We start from the raw sequence: 18,958 nt of genomic DNA on the forward strand, positions 1-18,958 counted from the left end.
GGCATTGAAGATTAAACGTGGCTGGGTCTTTCAGCATGACAATGATCCCAAACACACCGCCCGGGCAACGAAGGAGTGGCTTCGTAAGAAGCATTTCATGGTCCTGGAGTGGCCTAGCCAGTCTCCAGATCTCAACCCCATAGAAAATCTTTGGAGGGAGTTGAAAGTCCGTGTTGCCCAGCGACAGCCCCAAAACATCACTGCTCTAGAGGAGATCTGCATGGAGGAATGGGCCAAAATACCAGCAACAGTGTGTGAAAACCTTGTGAAGACTTACAGAAAACGTTTGACCTGTGTCATTGCCAACAAAGGGTATATAACAAAGTATTGAGAAACTTTTGTTATTGACCAAATACTTATTTTCCACCATAATTTGCAAATAAATTCATAAGAAATCCTACAATGTGATTTTCTGGAAAAAAAATATCATTTTGTCTGTCATAGTTGACGTGTACCTATGATGAAAATTACAGGCCTCTCTCATCTTTTTAAGTGGGAGAACTTGCACAATTGGAGGCTGACTAAATACTTTTTTCCCCCACTGTACGTGTTCCTGCGAGTATTATTTTTCAGCGATGGGGTCATAACATTTTGTATCTCAAACAGTTGAAAAGATAGAGACACATTTGTAGGAAGAAAACAGATACCGCTCTGTTTATTACAACCGTATCTAGCGGCTAATGGAGGTTACTGACGTAACCCCGGTTCTATGAACCAAGCGCAATTTTATTTATTTCAGAGTTTCTCTCGTGACCCCATTTTCAAACTCCAGGTTTTGTAACACTCTGGCTCTATGGACGTTTATATTGAGCCAGGGTTGTTCATTTTCTTGTGTTTGGGTGTATTTCAGTTGGTGGTGTTGGGGATGGGTGAGTTTCAGTTTGTTTGTGTCATGTGGTGATTGGTCGATGACTCCCAATCGGAGGTAACGAGTGTCAGCTGTCGGCTCGTTATCTCTGATTGGGAGCCATATATATTCTGTGTGTTTTCTCCTTTGTTTTGTGGGTTATTGTTTCTTTGTTGCTGTTAGTCGTATTTCAGTTTAGAACTTCACGTATCGTCATTTGTTGTTTTCTTCGTGGTTGCTTTAAGTTAATAAAGTCATCATGTTCACTCGCAACGCTGCGCATTGGTCTCCTCCTTCAGACGATCGTGACAGAATAACCCACCACAAGAGGACCAAGCGGCGTAACAAGCGGCAACAGGACCTACCTACGCAGGATTTATGGACGCCTCCTAAGGATTTTTGGACATGGGAGGAGATTCGGGCTGGAAAGGGTCCTTGGGCACAACCGGAGGAATATCACTGCCCTCGTGAAGAGCTGGAGGCAGCTGCAGCCGAGAGGAGGTGGTATGAGGAGGAATATCACCGCCCTCGTGAAGAGCTGGAGGCAGCTGCAGCCGAGAGGAGGTGGTATGAAGAGGAAGCGGAGTCGAGGCTGGAAGCCGTGGTTACTCCCCAAAAAATTTTTGGGGGCACATGGCTGGCGCCTGGGCAGCAGGAGGCTGCCACAGGTAGAGCTGGAGAGAAGGCTATCGGATTACGGGAGCCATTGGCGAGTAGAGGGAGGGAAGTTGTTGTGGCACGGCATGAGAGACTGAAGTGTGTTCCCAGTCTGGTCCGGTCCGTTCTTGATCCCCAGTTAAGGCCAGTGGTGGGTGTTCCCGGTACGGACCGGTCTGTTCCTACTCCACGCACCAGGTCCACGATGTGCGTCGCCAGCCGGCCAGAGTCTGCCGTCTGCCCTAGGCGTCTGAACTGCCCGTCTGCCAAGCGCTGCATAAGCCGCCCGTCTGTACTGAGCCTGCAAAGCCGTCCGTCTGCCATGAGCCTTCAGAGCCGTCCGCCAGACAGAATCATACACCTGCTATGGAATCAGCAGGAGCCGACGCAGCCTATGCTGGACTGGAGGCTCGGGTTCGTGACCCGGCAGGAGCGGCTCATGCGGATGGGAGCCGTCCTGCTGGAGGTGATGACTGCAATCCGAGGCTGGGGTCCGCCTCCACCGCTAGCCGCCCAGCCAGATCCGTCAGCCAGCCACGAGCAGCCAGATCCGTCAGCCAGCCATGAGCAGCCAGATCTGTCAGCCAGCCGCGAGCAGCCAGATCTGTCAACCAGCCGCGAGCAGCCAGATCCGTCAGCCAGCCATGAGCAGCCAGACCCGTCAGCCAGCCAGGCGAGCAGCCAGATCCGTCAGCCAGCCACGAGCAGCCAGATCCGTCAGCCAGCCACGAGCAGCCAGATCCGTCAGCTAGCCATGAGCAGCCAGATCCGTCAGCCAGCCACGAGCAGCCAGATCCGTCAGCCAGCCATGAGCAGCCAGATCCGTCAGCCAGCCATGAGCAGCCAGACCCGTCAGCCAGCCATGAGCAACCAGATCCGTCAGCCAGCCATGAGCAGCCAGATCCGTCAGCCAGCCATGAGCAGCCAGATCCGTCATCCAGCCAGGATTCGCCAGAGCCGTCGAGCCAGGATCCGCCAGAGCCGTCCAGACAGGATCAGCCAGAGCCTTCCGCCAGACAGGATCAGCCAGAGCCTTCCGCCAGACAGGATCAGCCAGAGCCTTCCGCCAGACAGGATCAGCCAGAGCCTTCCGCCAGACAGGATCAGCCAGAGCCTTCCGCCAGACAGGATCCGCCAGAGCCGCCCAGCCGGGATCCGCCAGTGCCGTCCAGCCGGGATCCGCCAGAGCCGTCCAGCGAGATCCGCCAGAGCCGTCCAGCCGGGATCCGCCAGAGCCGTCCAGCCGAGATCCGCCAGAGCCGTCCAGCCGGGATCCGCCAGAGCCGTCCAGCCGAGATCCGCCAGAGCCGTCCAGCCGGGATCCGCCAGAGCCGTCCAGCCGTGATCCGCCAGGAGCCGTCCCGCCAGGATCCGCCAGAGCCAGTCCCCGCCAGGATCCGCCAGAGCCGTCCCCGCCAGGATCCGCCGGGAGCCAGCCAGCCAGGATCCGCCATCTAGTCAGGTGCTGCCCCTTAGTCCGGTGCTGCCCCTGAGTCCGGTGCCGCCCCCTTAGCCCGGTGCTGCCCCGTAGTCCGGTACTGCCCCCTTAGCCCGGTGCTGCCCCTTAGTCCTGTACTGCCCTTTAGTCCGGTACTGCCCCGTAGTCCGGTGCTGCCCCTTAGTCCGGTGCTGTCCCTTAGCCCGGTGCTGCCCCTTATCCCGGTGCTGCCCCTTATCCCGGTGCTGCCCCTTAGGCCGATGCTGCCCCTTAGTCCGGGGTTGCCCCTTAGTCCAGGTGGGGTTAGGTGGAGGGTGGTCATTGGGAGGAGGCTACCGAAGCAGGTTGTGACTGTGGTGGGGGTGGGGATCACGACCCGGGGCCAGAGCCGCCACCATGGACAGACGCCACCCAGACCCTCCCCTAGTCCTGATGTTGGTGCGCCCGGAGTTCGCACCTTTAGGGGGGTACTGTAACACTCTGGCTCTATGGACGTTTATATTGAGCCAGGGTTGTTCATTTTCTTGTGTTTGGGTGTATTTCAGTTGGTGGTGTTGGGGATGGGTGAGTTTCAGTTTGTTTGTGTCATGTGGTGATTGGTCGATGACTCCCAATCGGAGGTAACGAGTGTCAGCTGTCGGCTCGTTATCTCTGATTGGGAGCCATATATATTCTGTGTGTTTTCTCCTTTGTTTTGTGGGTTATTGTTTCTTTGTTGCTGTTAGTCGTATTTCAGTTTAGAACTTCACGTATCGTCATTTGTTGTTTTCTTCGTGGTTGCTTTAAGTTAATAAAGTCATCATGTTCACTCGCAACGCTGCGCATTGGTCTCCTCCTTCAGACGATCGTGACAGGTTTGGAAAACGCTGGCCTACACACTGAGACAACAACTAGAGCCATAATCATACTACTACCAGGTAAGGGAGATTTTTCTGAAAGGTGTTGAAATGTGTGTTAAGACTGTGTGTGTGTGTGTGTGTGTGTGTGTGTGTGTGTGTGTGTGTGTGTGTGTGTGTGTGTGTGTGTGTGTGTGTGTGTGTGTGTGTGTGTGTGTGTGTGTGTGTGTGTGTGTGTGCCTGTGCGCATTCATGTGTGTGTTTGCGAGTGTTCTAGAGATGGTAAGGGGTTATGTATGCATGATTCCTTTACGTGTGTCTGGGTAGAATAATGTATGCATGTCTGCATATTCATGTACGCATGTGTGTGTTGCCGTGTGCTCTCCTTGCTTGTATGAGTTTGTGAAATGCATGTAATATGCATGTAATATGTATGTAATGCATGTAATATGCATGTAATATGTATGTAATGCATGTAATATGTATGTATGTATATAACATCCAGCAGTTGATGACAGACACTTGATCCACAGCACACCTAAATGACTGTTCGCATTCTTCCCCCTTTTGTTCCATGTGACTTGGAACTGTCTGTCTGTGGACCAAATGACAGGATACGATACAGTTTAGTTTTGCATGTTAGTTATGTACTCTGCATGACGAGGCAACTCCTTTCTCTTGTGTTTAATCATTTATGTTACTTTTACACCATATTGATATATAACGTATGCTCCACTCTCAAGATGAACTTTTGAGTGATGTCATGGCGACGGCTGCTAAGAAGGAAGCAGCTGCGGACCAGAAGACTGCAGCACTGGTCCACACCTGCCCTGTCTGTCAGGTGAGTAGTATTGGTTGGTACGGTATGTGTCATTAGGTTCCTCTCCATGTGTAGGCTGTTGGACTGGCCTGTGTGGTACAGTCTTTCATATGTGTAGTAGTTTGTTGCATCGTATTGCTTAGTTTATCATTTGTATCAACTTTGAATTAAATCTAAGCTACAGATTGTTAACTTCCTTCATTTTGCAGTTGTCCTTTACACTGAACAAAAATATAAAACGCAACATGCAACAATTTCAAAGATTTTACTAAATTACAGTTAATATAAGGAAATCAGTCAATTGAAATAAATAAATTAGGCCCTAATCTATGGATTTCACATGACTGGGAGTACAAATAAGCATATGTTGGTCACAGACACCTTTAAAAAAAGGTAGGGGTGTAGATAAAAAAAACAGTCAGTTTCTGGTGTGACCACGTTTTGCATCATGCAGCACGACACTTCTTCTTCGCATAGAGTTGATCAGGCTGTTGATTGTGGCCTGTGGAATGTTGTCCCACTCCTCTTCAATGGCTGTGTGAAGTTGCTGGATATTGGCTGGAACTGGAGCACGCTGTAGTATACGTCAATCCAGAGCATCCCAAACATGCTCAATAGGTGACATGTCTGGTGAGTATCCAGGCCATTTTCAGCTTCCCTGGAATTGTGTACAGATCCTTGCGACATGGGGCTGAGCATTATCATGCTGAAACATGAGGTGATGGCAGCGGATGAATGGCAAGACAATAGGCCTCAGGATCTCGTTACGGTATCTCTGTGCATTCCAATTCCCATCGATAAAATGCAATTGTGTTCGTTGTCCATAGCTTATGCCTGCCCATACCATAACCCCACCGCCACCATGGGGCACTCTGTTCACAACGTTGACATCAACAAACCGCTCGCCCACACGATGCCACACACGCTGTCTGCCATCTGCCCGACAGTTGAAACCATGATTCATCCATGAAGAGCACACTTCTCCAGCGTACCAGTGGCCATCGAAGGCCCACTGAATTTCGTTTACGACACCAAATTGCAGTTAGGTCAAGACCCTGGTAAGGACGACAAGCATGCAGATGAGCTTCCCTGAGACGGTTTCTGGTAGTTTGTGAAGAAATTATTCGGTTGCACAAACCCACAGTTTCATAAGCTATCCGGGTGGCTGGTCTCAGACGATCCCGCAGGTGAAGATGCCGGATGTGGAGGTCCTGGGTTGGCATGATCACACGAGGTCTGTGGTTGTGAGGCCGGTTGGATGTACTGCCAAATTCTCTAAAACGACGTTGGAGGCGGCTTATGGTAGAGAAATTAACATTTAATTCTCTGGCAACAGCTCTGGTGGACATTCCTTCAGTCAGCATGCCAATTGCACACTCCCTCAAAACTTGAGACATCTGTGGCATTGTGTTGTGTGACAAAACTGTACATTGTAGAGTGCCTTTTATTGTCTGCCTGTGTAATGATCATGCTGTGTAATCAGCTTCTTAATCAGCAAAGGAGAAATGCTCACTAACAGGGATGCAAACAAATTTGTGCACAAAATTTGAGAGAAATAAGCTTTTTGTGAGTATGGAACATTTCTGGGATCTTTTATTTCAGCTCATGAAACATGGGAGACGTGTACTCCGAGCATGTGCATGTGCATGTGCTGACCAACTGGCGAGTGTCTTCACTGACATTTTCAACATGTCCCTGACAGAGTCTGTAATACCAACATGTTTCAAGCAGACCACCATAGTCCCTGTGCCCAAGGACACTAAGATAACCTGCCTAAATTACTACCGACCCGTAGCACTCACGTCTGTAGCCATGAAGTGCTTTGAAAGGCTGGTCATGGCTCACATCAACACCATTATCCCAGAAACCCTAGACCCACTCCAATTTGCATACCGCCCCAACAGATCCACAGATGATGCAATCTCTAATGCACTCCACACTGCCCTTTCCCACCTGGACAAGAGGAACACCTACGTGAGAATGCTATTCATTTACTACAGCTCAGCGCATCAACACCATAGTGCCCTCAAAGCTCATCACTAAGCTAAGGATCCTGGGACTAAACACCTCCCTCTGCAACTGGATCCTGGACTTCCTGACGGGCCGCCCCCAGGTGGTAAGGGTAGGTAACAACACGTCTGCCATGCTGATCCTCAACACGGGGGCCCCTCAGGGGTGCGTGCTCAGTCCCCTCCTGTACTCCCTGTTCACCCACGACTGCATGGCCAGGCACGACTCTAACACCAACATTAAGTTTGCCAACGACACAACAGTGGTAGGCCTGATCACCGACAACGATGAGACAGCCTATAGGAAGGAGGTCAGAGACCTGGCCGTGTGGTGCCAGGATAACAACCTCTCTCTCAACGTGATCAAGACAAAGGAGATGATTGTGGACTACAGGAAAAAAAAGAGGACTGAGCACGCCCCCATTCTCATCGACGGGCTGTAGTGGAACAGGTTGAGAGCTTCAAGTTCCTTGGTGTCCACATCACCAACGAACTATCATGGTCCAAACACAACAAGACAGTCGTGAAGAGGGCACGACAAAACCTATTCCCCCTCAGGAGACTGAAAAGATTTGGCATCAGTCCTCAGATCCTCAAAAAGTTATACAGTTGCACCATCGAGAGCATCCTGACTTTTTTTTTTAATTTATTTCACCTTTATTTAACCAGGTAAGCCAGTTGAGAACAGGTTCTCATTTACAACTGCGACCTGGCCAAGATAAAGCAAAGCAGTGCAATAAAAACAACACAGAGTTACATATGGGGTAAAAAACATAAAGTCAAAAATACAACAGAAAATATATATACAGTGTGTGCAAATGTAGCAAGTTATGGAGGTAAGGCAATAAATAGGCTATAGTGCAAAATAATTACAATAGTATTAACACTGGAATGCTAGATGTGCAAGAGATTATGTGCAAATAGAGATACTGGGGTGCAAAAGAGCAAAATAAATATCAATATAGGGATGAGGTAGTTGGGTGGGCTAATTTCAGATGGGCTGTGTACAGCTGCAGTGATCGGTAAGGTGCTCTGACAACTGATGCTTAAAGTTATTGAGGGAGATAAGAGTCTCCAGCTTCAGAGATTTTTGCAATTCGTTCCAGTCATTGGCAGCAGAGAACTGGAAGGAATGGCGGCCAAATGAGGTGTTGGCTTTGGGAATGACCAGTGAGATATACCTGCTGGAGCGCAGACTACGGGTGGGTGCTGCTATGGTGACCAATGAGCTAAGATAAGGCGGGGATTTGCCTAGCAGTGATTTATAGATGGCCTGGAGCCAGTGGGTTTGGCGACGAACATGTAGTGAGGACCAGCCAACAAGAGTGTACAGGTCACAGTGGTGGGTAGTGTATGGGGCTTTGGAGACAAAACGGATGGCACTGTGATAGACTACATCCAATTTGCTGAGTAGAGTGTTGGAGGCTATTTTGTAAATGACATCGCCGAAGTCAAGGATCGGTAGGATAGTCAGTTTTACGAGGGCATGTTTGGCAGCATGAGTGAAGGAGGCTTTGTTGCGAAATAGGAAGCCGATTCTAGATTTTACTTTGGATTGGAGATTCTTTATGTGAGTCTGGAAGTTGAGTTTACAGTCTAACCAGACACCTAGGTATTTGTAGTTGTCCACATACTCTAGGTCAGACCCGTCGAGAGTGGTGATTCTAGTCGGGTGGGCGGGTGCCAGCAGCGTTCGATTGAAAAGCATGCATTTAGTTTTACTAGTGTTTAAGAGCAGTTGGAGGCTACTGAAGGAGTGTTGTATGGCATTGAAGCTCGTTTGGAGGTTTGTTAACACAGTGTCCAATGAAGGGCCAGATGTATACAAAATGGTGTCGTCTGCGTAGAGGTGGATCTGAGAGTCACCAGCAGCAAGAGCGACATCATTGATATACACGGAGAAAAGTGTCGGCCCAAGAATTGAACCCTGTGGCACCCCCATAGAGACTGCCATAGGTCCAGACAACAGGCCCTCCGATTTGACACACTGAACTCTATCTGAGAAGTAGTTGGTGAACCAGGCGAGGCAGTCATTTGAGAAACCAAGGCTATTTAGTCTGCCAATAAGAATGCGGTGGTTGACAGAGTCGAAAGCCTTGGCCAGGTCGATGAAGACGGCTGCACAGTACTGTCTATTATCAATCGCGGTTATAATATCGTTTAGGACCTTGAGCGTGGCTGAAGTGCACCCATGACCAGCTCGGAAACCGGATTGCATAGCGGAGAAGGTACGGTGGTATTCGAAATGGTCGGTGATCTGTTTGTTAACTTGGCTTTCAAATACTTTCGAAAGGCAGGGCTGTCATGATTTAACTGGATTTGAACCCAAATGCAGACAACTACACCAAGCCAGAGAAGGTTTAACAGGTTTATTTACAATGTTCAATTAGTCCAGGTTTCCAATAATAGGGGAAGAGCAAGTCCAGGTTACAGGGAGGGTAACAGATCCAGGTCAGGGCAGGTGTGGTACCGTAATGTCCTAGTGTCCGTGGTGAGTCCAAAAGGGAGGTCCGGTAGTGGAAAGCAGGATGGTGGTGGCAGGAGTGAAGCGGAGGCAGGAGTCAGGTTCCAATAATATGGTCGTCTTGACTATGATCTGACGATGAGTGGTAAGTTTGACCGGGTCTTAAAGGCTGAGGTGATTATGGTGAATGAGCTGCAGCTGGAACCCTGACTCCCGCACACCAGACTTCACTCCTGCAATCAAGGACAGACAGAGGGGAGGGGGAGAGCAGAGAGAGAGCTACCTAGCAGCAGTAGGCCTAACAGTACCCCCCCTCTACGGACGCCACCTGGCGGCCGACAGGGTTTATCGGGATGTAACCTATGAAACTCACGGACCAGAGCAGGATCCACAATGAAGCTCCTGGGCACCCAGGAACGTTCCTCAGGACCATAACCCTCCCAATCCACCAGGTACTGGAAACCACGACCCCGGCGGCGAACATCCAGAAGTCGCCGGACAGTGTAGACCGGACCCCCACCCACGATCCTGGGCGGAGGAGGGGACGAGAGGGCGGGCACAGAGGGCTAACCGACACAGGCTTAATCTGGGAAACATGAAAGGTGGAATGAACCCGTAGGGAGGCAGGAAGCTGTAGCTTAACCGCGCAGGGGTTAACAATAGACAGTATCTTGAACGGTCCTATAAAACGAGGCGCCATCTTCTTAGACTCCACTTTCAATGGAAGGTCACGTGACTTAAGCCATACCTCTTGACCAGAAGAGTAACCGGGAGCCTGGGACCGGTGACGGTTGGCTTGCCTCTGCATGTACGCCGAAGCTCGGGACAGAGCTACCCTGGCCTTCCTCCAGACCTTGAAGCAGCGGCGCATGTGGGACTGCACCGAGGGTACCGCCAGTTCCCTCTCTTGAGAAGGGAACAGGGGAGGTTGATAACCCAGAGCACACAGAAAGGGAGACAAACCAGAGGAAGCGTTAGTCAAGGTGTTATGAGCATATTCCACCCAGGGGAGCATGGAGCTCCATGACCCAGGGTTAGACCCTGTGACACAGCGGAGAGCGGTCTCCATCTCCTGGTTCGCTCTCTCGGCTTGCCCGTTGGTCTGGGGGTGATATCCAGAGGACAGGCTGGATGTGATGCCCAAAGCTTTACAGAAAGCTTTCCACACCTGGGAGACAAACTGGGGACCCCTGTCAGAGACAATATCCGTGGGTAGACCATGAGAGCGGAACACATGTTCAACCAAAATATCAGCCGTCTCTCTGGCAGTGGGCAGTTTAGGTAGGGCCAAAAAATGAGCGAACTTAGAAAAACGATCAATCACAGTAAGAATGACAGTCTTTCCAGACGAGGGGGAAGTCCAGTGACAAAATCCATAGCAATGTCCGACCAGGGCCGGCTGGGTATAGGTAGAGGTCGTAGATGACCAGCGCTGGCCTGGGTGGAGTTCTTACTCCGTGCACATACCGTACAAGCAGCAATGAAGGCTCGAGTGTCCGCCTCCATCGTGGGCCACCAGAACTTCCGTCGCACAAAGTCAAGGGTCCGCGAAACTCCAGGGTGACAGGTAAGGGGAGACGAGTGAGCCCACTGAAGTACCTGGGAGCGAGCAGACTCAGGGACAAACAACCGGTTAGGAGGACCCCTCCCAGGGTCAGCTTGATGATGTTGAGCCTGTCTAACAATCCCTTCGATGTCACATGTGATGGCCGCAATACTGCAGGTAGGAGGCAAGATGGGTTCAGGGTTACTACCAGTATCAACAGCCGAATGAACACGAGACAGGGCGTCAGGCTTGACGTTGCGTGACCCAGGACGGTAAGACAGAGAAAAAATTGAATCTCCCAAAAATAGTGCCCACCTGGCTTGACGGGGGTTGAGCTGCTTCGCTGACTGGATGTAAGCCAGATTCTTATGATCCGTCCAAACGATGAAGGGTTGTTCCGCCCCCTCCAACCAATGTCGCCACTCCTCGAGAGCCAGCTTAACGGCGAGCAGTTCACGATTGCCAACATCATAATTCCTCTCTGCCTGTGAAAGTTTCCTTGAGAGAAAAGCACAGGGATGCAGTTTGTTATCTTCAGGAGAACGTTGTGACAACACCGCACCTACCCCAGTGTCGGATGCATCCACCTCCACGACAAACTGGCGGTCGGGGTCCGGCTGCATCAGAATGGGAGCCGAGGCGAAGCGATGTTTCAGTTCTTCGAACGCTGATTCGGCCCCTTCATTCCAAGCGAACGGTCGTGAGATGGAGGTGAGAGCGGTGAGTGGCGCCGCAATGCGGCTGTAGTCCTTGATGAACCTCCTATAGAAGTTCGCAAACCCCAGGAATCGTTGAAGTTGTTTGCGGGTGGAGGGGGCTGGCCAGTCCGTGACAGCAGAGATCTTAGCTGGGTCCATCCGCAACTCCCCCTGAGCTATGATGTAACCCAAAAAAGAGGTCTCAGACACATGAAATTCACATTTCTCCATCTTCACAAACAGTTTGTTCTCCAACAACCTTTGCAACACCTGGCGCACATGCAGTTCATGTTCCTGGGAGGACTCTGAGAAAATCAAGATATCATCCAGATAGACAAAAACAAACCGATTCAACATGTCCCGAAGGACATCATTGACTAGTGCCTGAAAAACAGCAGGGGCATTGGACAACCCAAAAGGCATAACTAGATACTCAAAATGTCCCAAGGGTGTGTTGAAGGCAGTCTTCCATTCATCACCTTTACGAATGCGCACCAGGTGATACGCATTTCGTAGATCCAGTTTGGTAAAGATAGTTGCACCATGAAGGAGGGGAAAAGCAGAATTAATTAATGGCAGAGAATATTTGTTCTTAATGGTGATGTTGTTAAGTCCACGGAAATCAATATAGGGTCTGAGGGTCTTATCCTTCTTAGCAACAAAAAAGAATCCCGCTCCTACAGGTGACGAGGAAGGACGAATAATACCTGCCGCCAAGGAGTCCCGAATGTAGTTCTCCATAGCCTCCGTCTCCGGGCGGGAGAGATTGTACAGGCGACTGCTGGGGAGCGGGGCTCCTGGCTGGAGGTCAATGGCGCAGTCGTAAGGCCGGTGAGGAGGAAGAGAAGTAGCTCTGTGTTTGCAGAAAACGGATGCCAGGTCATGATACACGTCAGGGACAGCAGAAATATCCATGGACTCCAGTGGAGGTTGAGGCACAGTGCTGGCAGGGGTCTGAGCAGAACACAAACAATTCACATGACAAAATGTGCTCCATGAAACAATTCTACCTGTCACCCAATCAATGTGTGGATTGTGTCTTATGAGCCAGGGGATACCAAGGACCAGGGGGGTCTGTGGGCAGTCGATTATATGGAATTGAATGTTCTCCTGATGATTTCCCGACACTCTGAGACAAACAGGAACAGTCTGATGAGTAATACGGGTCAACAATTGTCCATTTAGACCCTTAGCCTGCAGCGGACAGTCCATAGGAACAGTCTCCAAATCCATTTGTTGAGCCCACTCTCTATCCAAAAAGCTTTCGTCGGCACCAGAGTCCACCAGCGCACTAACAGAGAAATTCTGGGACTGCCACTGGAGGGATGCCTGGAGCAGAATGCGGGGAGAAGAGGAAGAATCCGCTGCTTGGCTCACCAAAACTTCTCCCAATAATGATGAGCCGGCCCTTTTCCCGGACGAACTGGTCAGGAAGGAACGAAATGACCAGCTTCTCCACAATACAGGCAGACCCGAGCCTGAATACGACGTGCACGCTCCTCTGAGGACAACCGTGCACGACCCACCTCCATGGCTTCGGGTTCAGTGCTCCTCGTATCGACTCGGGAAGACACGGCTTTCTCCGTAGGGAAGATGCGGGGAGGAGTTTGTTGACGACAGACAGGTTGCTTGGAACTAACACTCCTCTCCCGGCGGCGCTCCCGAATCCGATTATCCAACCTGATGGTGAGTGAAATAAGATTATCCAGCGTAGGCGATTCATCATATGACACCAATTCATCTTTTAAAGTCTCAGACAAAGCATTGATGAACACTCCTTGTAATGCCTCGTCATTCCAACCACTCACTGCCGCTAAAGTCCGAAACTCCACTGCCATCTCCGCCACACTGCGAGCCCCCTGCCGAAGAGAAAACAACCGTTTCGCAGCCTCCTTGCCCCGTACGGGGTGGTCAAAAACCTTCCTCATCTCAGTGGTGAAGGCAACGTAAGCGTTGCAAATGTCCGACTGACTCTCCCAGACCGCGGATCCCCAGGCACGAGCGGAACCGCTAGTAGAGTTGATAAGGTAGGCAATACGGGCTCTTTCTGAGGCGTAGGTGAGGGACTGTTGTTCAAACACTAATGAGCATTGAGTCAAAAAATCGCCACAGGTTCCCATGTTCCCGTCATAGCGCTCTGGAGCAGGAACAAAAGGCTCTCTGATCTGGGCTGAAGGGGTAGGTAAAACAGGTTGAGCAGGAGAAGGAGCAGTTTGTATGCCATGCCCGAGGGGTGCATTATTAACTTGGGTAGAAAGGGCAGACACTTGATTGGTGAGTAATTGAACCTGATTAAGCAGCACCTGACTGTTCTCAGCAATAGTCTTAAACAGGGTATCATGTTGGCCAAGTAAAATGCCCTGATTGGCTATGGCAGTCCGAATTTGAGTGCACTCTGGGGTGGTATCCGAGCTACTGTCTGCTGGGTTCATGTTGGTCAGATCATACTGTCATGATTTAACTGGATTTGAACCCAAATGCAGACAACTACACCAAGCCAGAGAAGGTTTAACAGGTTTATTTACAATGTTCAATTAGTCCAGGTTTCCAATAATAGGGGAAGAGCAAGTCCAGGTTACAGGGAGGGTAACAGATCCAGGTCAGGGCAGGTGTGGTACCGTAATGTCCTAGTGTCCGTGGTGAGTCCAAAAGGGAGGTCCGGTAGTGGAAAGCAGGATGGTGGTGGCAGGAGTGAAGCGGAGGCAGGAGTCAGGTTCCAATAATATGGTCGTCTTGACTATGATCTGACGATGAGTGGTAAGTTTGACCGGGTCTTAAAGGCTGAGGTGATTATGGTGAATGAGCTGCAGCTGGAACCCTGACTCCCGCACACCAGACTTCACTCCTGCAATCAAGGACAGACAGAGGGGAGGGGGAGAGCAGAGAGAGAGCTACCTAGCAGCAGTAGGCCTAACAAGGGCAGGATGGATATAGGTCTGTAGCAGTTTGGATCTAGAGTGTCACCCCCTTTGAAGAGGGGGATGACCGCGGCAGCTTTCCAATCTCTGGGGATCTCAGACGTTATGAAAGAGAGGTTGAACAGACTAGTAATAGGGGTTGCGACAATTTCGGCGGCTAGTTTTAGAAAGAAAGGGTCCAGATTGTCTAGCCCAGCTGATTTGTAGGGGTCCAGATTTTGCAGCGCTTTCAAAACATCAGCTGTATGAATTTGTGTGAAGGAGAAGCGGGGGGGCATGGGCAAGTTGCAGCAGAGGGTGCAGAGTTGGTGGCCGGGGTAGTGGTAGCCAGATGGAAAGCATGGCCAGCTGTAGCAAAATGCTTGTTGAAATTCTCGATTATTGTAGATTTATCGGTGGTGATAGTGTTTCCTAGCCTCAGTGCAGTGGGCAGCTGGGAGGAAGTGCTCTTATTCTCCATGGACTTTACAGTGTCCCAAAACTTTTTGGAGTTAGTGCTACAGGATGCAAATTTCTGTTTGAAAAAGTTAGCCTTTGCTTTCCTGACTGCTTGTGTATATTGGTTCCTAACTTCCCTGAAAAGTTGCATATCGCGGGGGCTATTTGATGCTAATGCTGTACGCCACAGGATGTTTTTGTGCTGGTCAAGGGCAGTCAAGTCTGAGGAGAACCAGGGGCTATATCGGTTCTTAGTTCTGTATTTTTGAATGGGGCATGTTTATTTAAGATTGAGAGGAAATTACTTTTAAGGAACAACCAGGCATCCTCTACTGACGGAATGAGATCTATATCCATCCAGGATACCTGGGCCAGGTCAATTAGGAAGGCCTGCTCGCTAAAGTGTTTTAGGGAGCGTTTGACAGTGATGAGGGGTGGTCGTTTGACCGCCGGACCCGTTACGGACGCAGGCAATAAGGCAGTGATCGCTGAGATCCTGGTTGAAGACAGCTGAGGTGTATTTAGAGGGTATGTTAGTCAGGATGATATCTATGAGGGTACCCATGTTTACGGATTTAGGGTTGTACCTGGTAGGTTCGTTGATAATTTGCGTGAGGTTGAGGGCATCTAGTTTGGATTGTAGGATGGCTGGGGGATTAAGCATATCCCAATTTAGGTCACCAAGCAGTATGAACTCTGAGGATAAATGGGGGGCAATCAATTCACATATGGTGTCCAGGGCACAGCTGGGGGCTGAGGGGGGTCTGTAGCAAGCGGCAACAGTGAGAGACTTATTTCTGGAAAGGTGGATTTTTAGAAGTAGAAGCTCAAACTGTTTGGGCACAGACCTGGATAGTATGATAGAGCTCTGCAGGCTATCTCTACAGTAGATTGCAACTCCACCCCCTTTGGCAGTTCTATCTAGACGGAAAATGTTATAGTTGGGGATGGAAATTTCAGAATTTGGTGGCCTTCCTGAGCCAGGATTCAGACACTGCTAGAACATCAGGGTTGGCGGAGTGTGCTAACGCAGTGAATAACTCAAACTTAGGAAGTAGACTTCTGATATTTATGTGCAAGAAACCAAGACTTTTGCGATTACAGAAGTCAGCAAATGATAGCGCCTGGGGAGTAGGAGTGATACTGAGGGCTGCAGGGCCTGGGTTAGCCTCTACATCACCAGAGGAACAGAGGAGGACTAGAATAAGGATACGGCTAAAGGCTTTAAGAACTGGTCTTCTAGTGCGTTGGGTACATAGAATAAAGGGGGCAGATTTCCGGGTGTTATAGAAAAGATTCAGGGCATTATGTACAGACAAGGATATGGAAGGATATGAGTAAAGTGGAGGTAAACCTAAGCGTTGGGTAACAATGAAAGAGATAGCATCGCTGGAGGCATCAATTGAGTCGGTCTCCGCGTGTATAGGGGGTGGGACAAAGGAGCTATCTAAGGCAGGTTTAGCTGGGCTGGGGGGTCTACAGTGAAATAGTACAATTAGAAATAACCGAAACAACAATAAGCTAACCATGTTTGGGCTGAGGCTAAACATAAACAGGATGTAGTACCGTAAAAAGCAACAGTCCAGCAGACATCAGCTGTATAGCTGAGTTATCATAAGGTCCGGTGAACAGCAATAGGATAGTTCGAGTAAGAGGCCACGGCTAGCGTGTGCTAGCGGGCCGGGGCTAGCAGAGGAATCTTCGTGGTTAACGTCGTAACCACATCAGACGATTTCGTCGGCAGACCAGTCGTGTAGGATCGGCGGGGCTCCGTGTCAACACTAGGTGGTCCCGTCCGGTTGACAGAGAGGTTGCATCACCGCCTGGTATGGCAACTGCTCGGCCTCCGACCGCAAAGCACTACAGAGGGTAGTGCGTACGGCCCAGTACATCACTGGGGTCAAGCTTCCTGCCATCCAGGATCTCTATACCAGGCGATGTCAGAGGAAGGCCCTAAAAATTGTCAAAGACTTAAGCCACCCTAATCATAGACTGTTCTCTCTGCTACCGGACGGCAAGCGGTACCGGAGCGCCATGTCTAGGTCCAAAAGGCTTCTCAACAGCTTCTACCCCCAAGCCATAAGACTCCTGAACAGCTAATCATGGCTACCCAGACTATTTGCACTCCCCCCCCCCACCCCACACCATCCCCCTCTTTTACGCTGCTGCTACTCTGTTTACTATTTATGCATAGTCACTTTAACTCTACCCACATGTACATATGACCTCAATTACCTCGACTAGCCGGTGCCCCCGCACATTGACTCTGTACCGGTACCCCCCTGTATATATAGACTCACTTCTGCTATTTTATTTTACTGCTGCTCTTTAGCTATTTGCTTTAATTTTAAATTTTTCTTAATTAACACTTTTTTCTTTTACATTTTTCTTTTAAAAAACTGCATTGTTGGTTAAGGGCTTGTAAGTAAGCATTTCACTGTAATGTCTACACCTGTTGTATTCGGCGCATGTGGCAAATAACATTAGATTTGATTTGATTTGAATTGTGTAGAGTGTGGGGGTATGTGTGTGTGTGCCATGTGAGTGCTTATATTTGTCCTATTTCACACAAGTACAAGTCTATATTGGCATATGTGTGAATTAGATTTTTTTTGCATATCCCAACTCTTTCTGAGACACCCTCAGAGAGTGGAGTCACGGCCAGGGTCTGCCATTAACCCTGGTGCAATTAGGGTTAAGTGCCTTGCTCAAGGGCACATCAACAGATGTTTTACCTTATCGGTTCGGTTCGAACTAGCAACCTTTCAGTTACTGGCCCAACGCTCTAACCGCTAGGCTACCTGCCACCACGTACTGTGTGTGTGTGTGTGTGTGTGTGTGTGTGTGTGTGTGTGTGTGTGTGTGTGTGTGTGTGTGTGTGTGTGTGTGTGTGTGTGTGTGTGTGTGTGTGTGTGAAAATCAATCATACCTCTAACCTTGGATCCCCACACTAGGGTGATAATGTTACTTGATCTGCCTACTGTAAGCCAGGCCAGCTATACAGTGACACATAATCTTCCATTATCAGTCATGTAACGTCATTATAATGGCTAAGAAATATAGACTAAAAGGCTATGTTGATGGGAAAAACATTTGGCTTCTCTTAATAGAAAGGGAGACAGATCCACTACACAGTAATGGGGACTCAGAAATCATGGTTTGCTTCGCTTTTTTCCAAATGATCAACGCTTCTTTTATCGTAGGAGGGGAACTCACCTTCTCCATTGTATTGTATTCTACAATATATGAATGCATACCATAAAGATCAATAGTCTTCCACGTTGCCTTCAGTAATGTTGTCATAACAGATCACCCCAGTTGAGCGCATAACGTAATGCAGTTATGATGTATAATTTCTCCCCAACATCATCATTCCGTTGTAGCCTAGTACGTACTCACACACAGCCGTTATGGAGAACGATGGTGACACAGCAATGAAACAGTCATTATGTCTCTATTGTCTTCCCCTTTCCATTTATCCAACCATCCCTCCCTCAAAGCATCCTTCCATTAAATCTATAGAAGACTAATGTATGGTGCTTTCAGCCCCGTGGTCGTACCGAGAAGAGCCACACAAAAGCGCATCATTCCCAGCTCCAGCGAGCCATTAAAACCGCCTCGACAGACAACTTACTCACCTCTCACAATGGCGAGGAGACACAGCAGCAGCGTCCAAGCGCCCATCACTGCTCAGATGAGTGCTTGTGTGTGCACTCCGAACCAAAAGGTGCTCACTCGAACAGCGAACGCCTCCGGAACACACGCAGTGTTCTTTTCTTGATATTCCGTTATTAATTCTTCACTCGGTACCTGGCATGCTAACATCAGCTCTTGTCAGACCAGACATAGTTTTTCTTCGTGTCTAAAATCTCCAGGTATACTTCGGAGCAGAGCGGAGCGGGATTGGCTGTTAGTGTTGTGCTAACAGCCTGGTCTCATAGACTAGACGTAATGTGGAAAACTAAATCTAAAACTAAATGCGGGAAACTCAAAATAGTATGATTTGTTACTTTTGGTATGGTTACATAAGACAGAAGGTTACTTAAGGCAAAAACTAAAGTAAGGTGGTTGGTCGGGGTGGATGGGTGGACATATAATGCGAAGATGGGTGGGTGGGCATATAACGCGAAAGTATAGCAACCCAAAAGTTGCCTTTCGAATCTCATCATGGACAACTTTAGAATTTTAGCTAATTAGCAACTTTGCAACTACTTACTACATTTTATCTACTTTGCAACTACTTAGCATGTTAGCTAACCCTTTCCCTAACCCTAACCTTAACCCTTT

The 18,958-nt window shown here is 49.3% G+C and overlaps 1 protein-coding gene across 1 annotated transcript in view; it reads right to left on the reverse strand.

Annotated features, from left to right (window-relative positions):
• LOC121542708 (neuronal acetylcholine receptor subunit beta-2) overlaps positions 1-18,563 on the reverse strand; it is a 45,162-nt gene extending 26,599 nt beyond the window's left edge. The window contains exon 1 of the mRNA XM_045208521.1: positions 18,310-18,563. Within this exon, the coding sequence (XP_045064456.1) occupies positions 18,310-18,355 (46 nt within the window). The 5' untranslated portion in view covers positions 18,356-18,563. The remainder of the gene's footprint in view (positions 1-18,309) is intronic.
• Positions 18,564-18,958: the final 395 nt, after the last annotated feature.

Source organism: Coregonus clupeaformis, chromosome 28 (assembly GCF_020615455.1).
Source record: "Coregonus clupeaformis isolate EN_2021a chromosome 28, ASM2061545v1, whole genome shotgun sequence".
Classification (NCBI taxonomy): domain Eukaryota; kingdom Metazoa; phylum Chordata; class Actinopteri; order Salmoniformes; family Salmonidae; genus Coregonus; species Coregonus clupeaformis.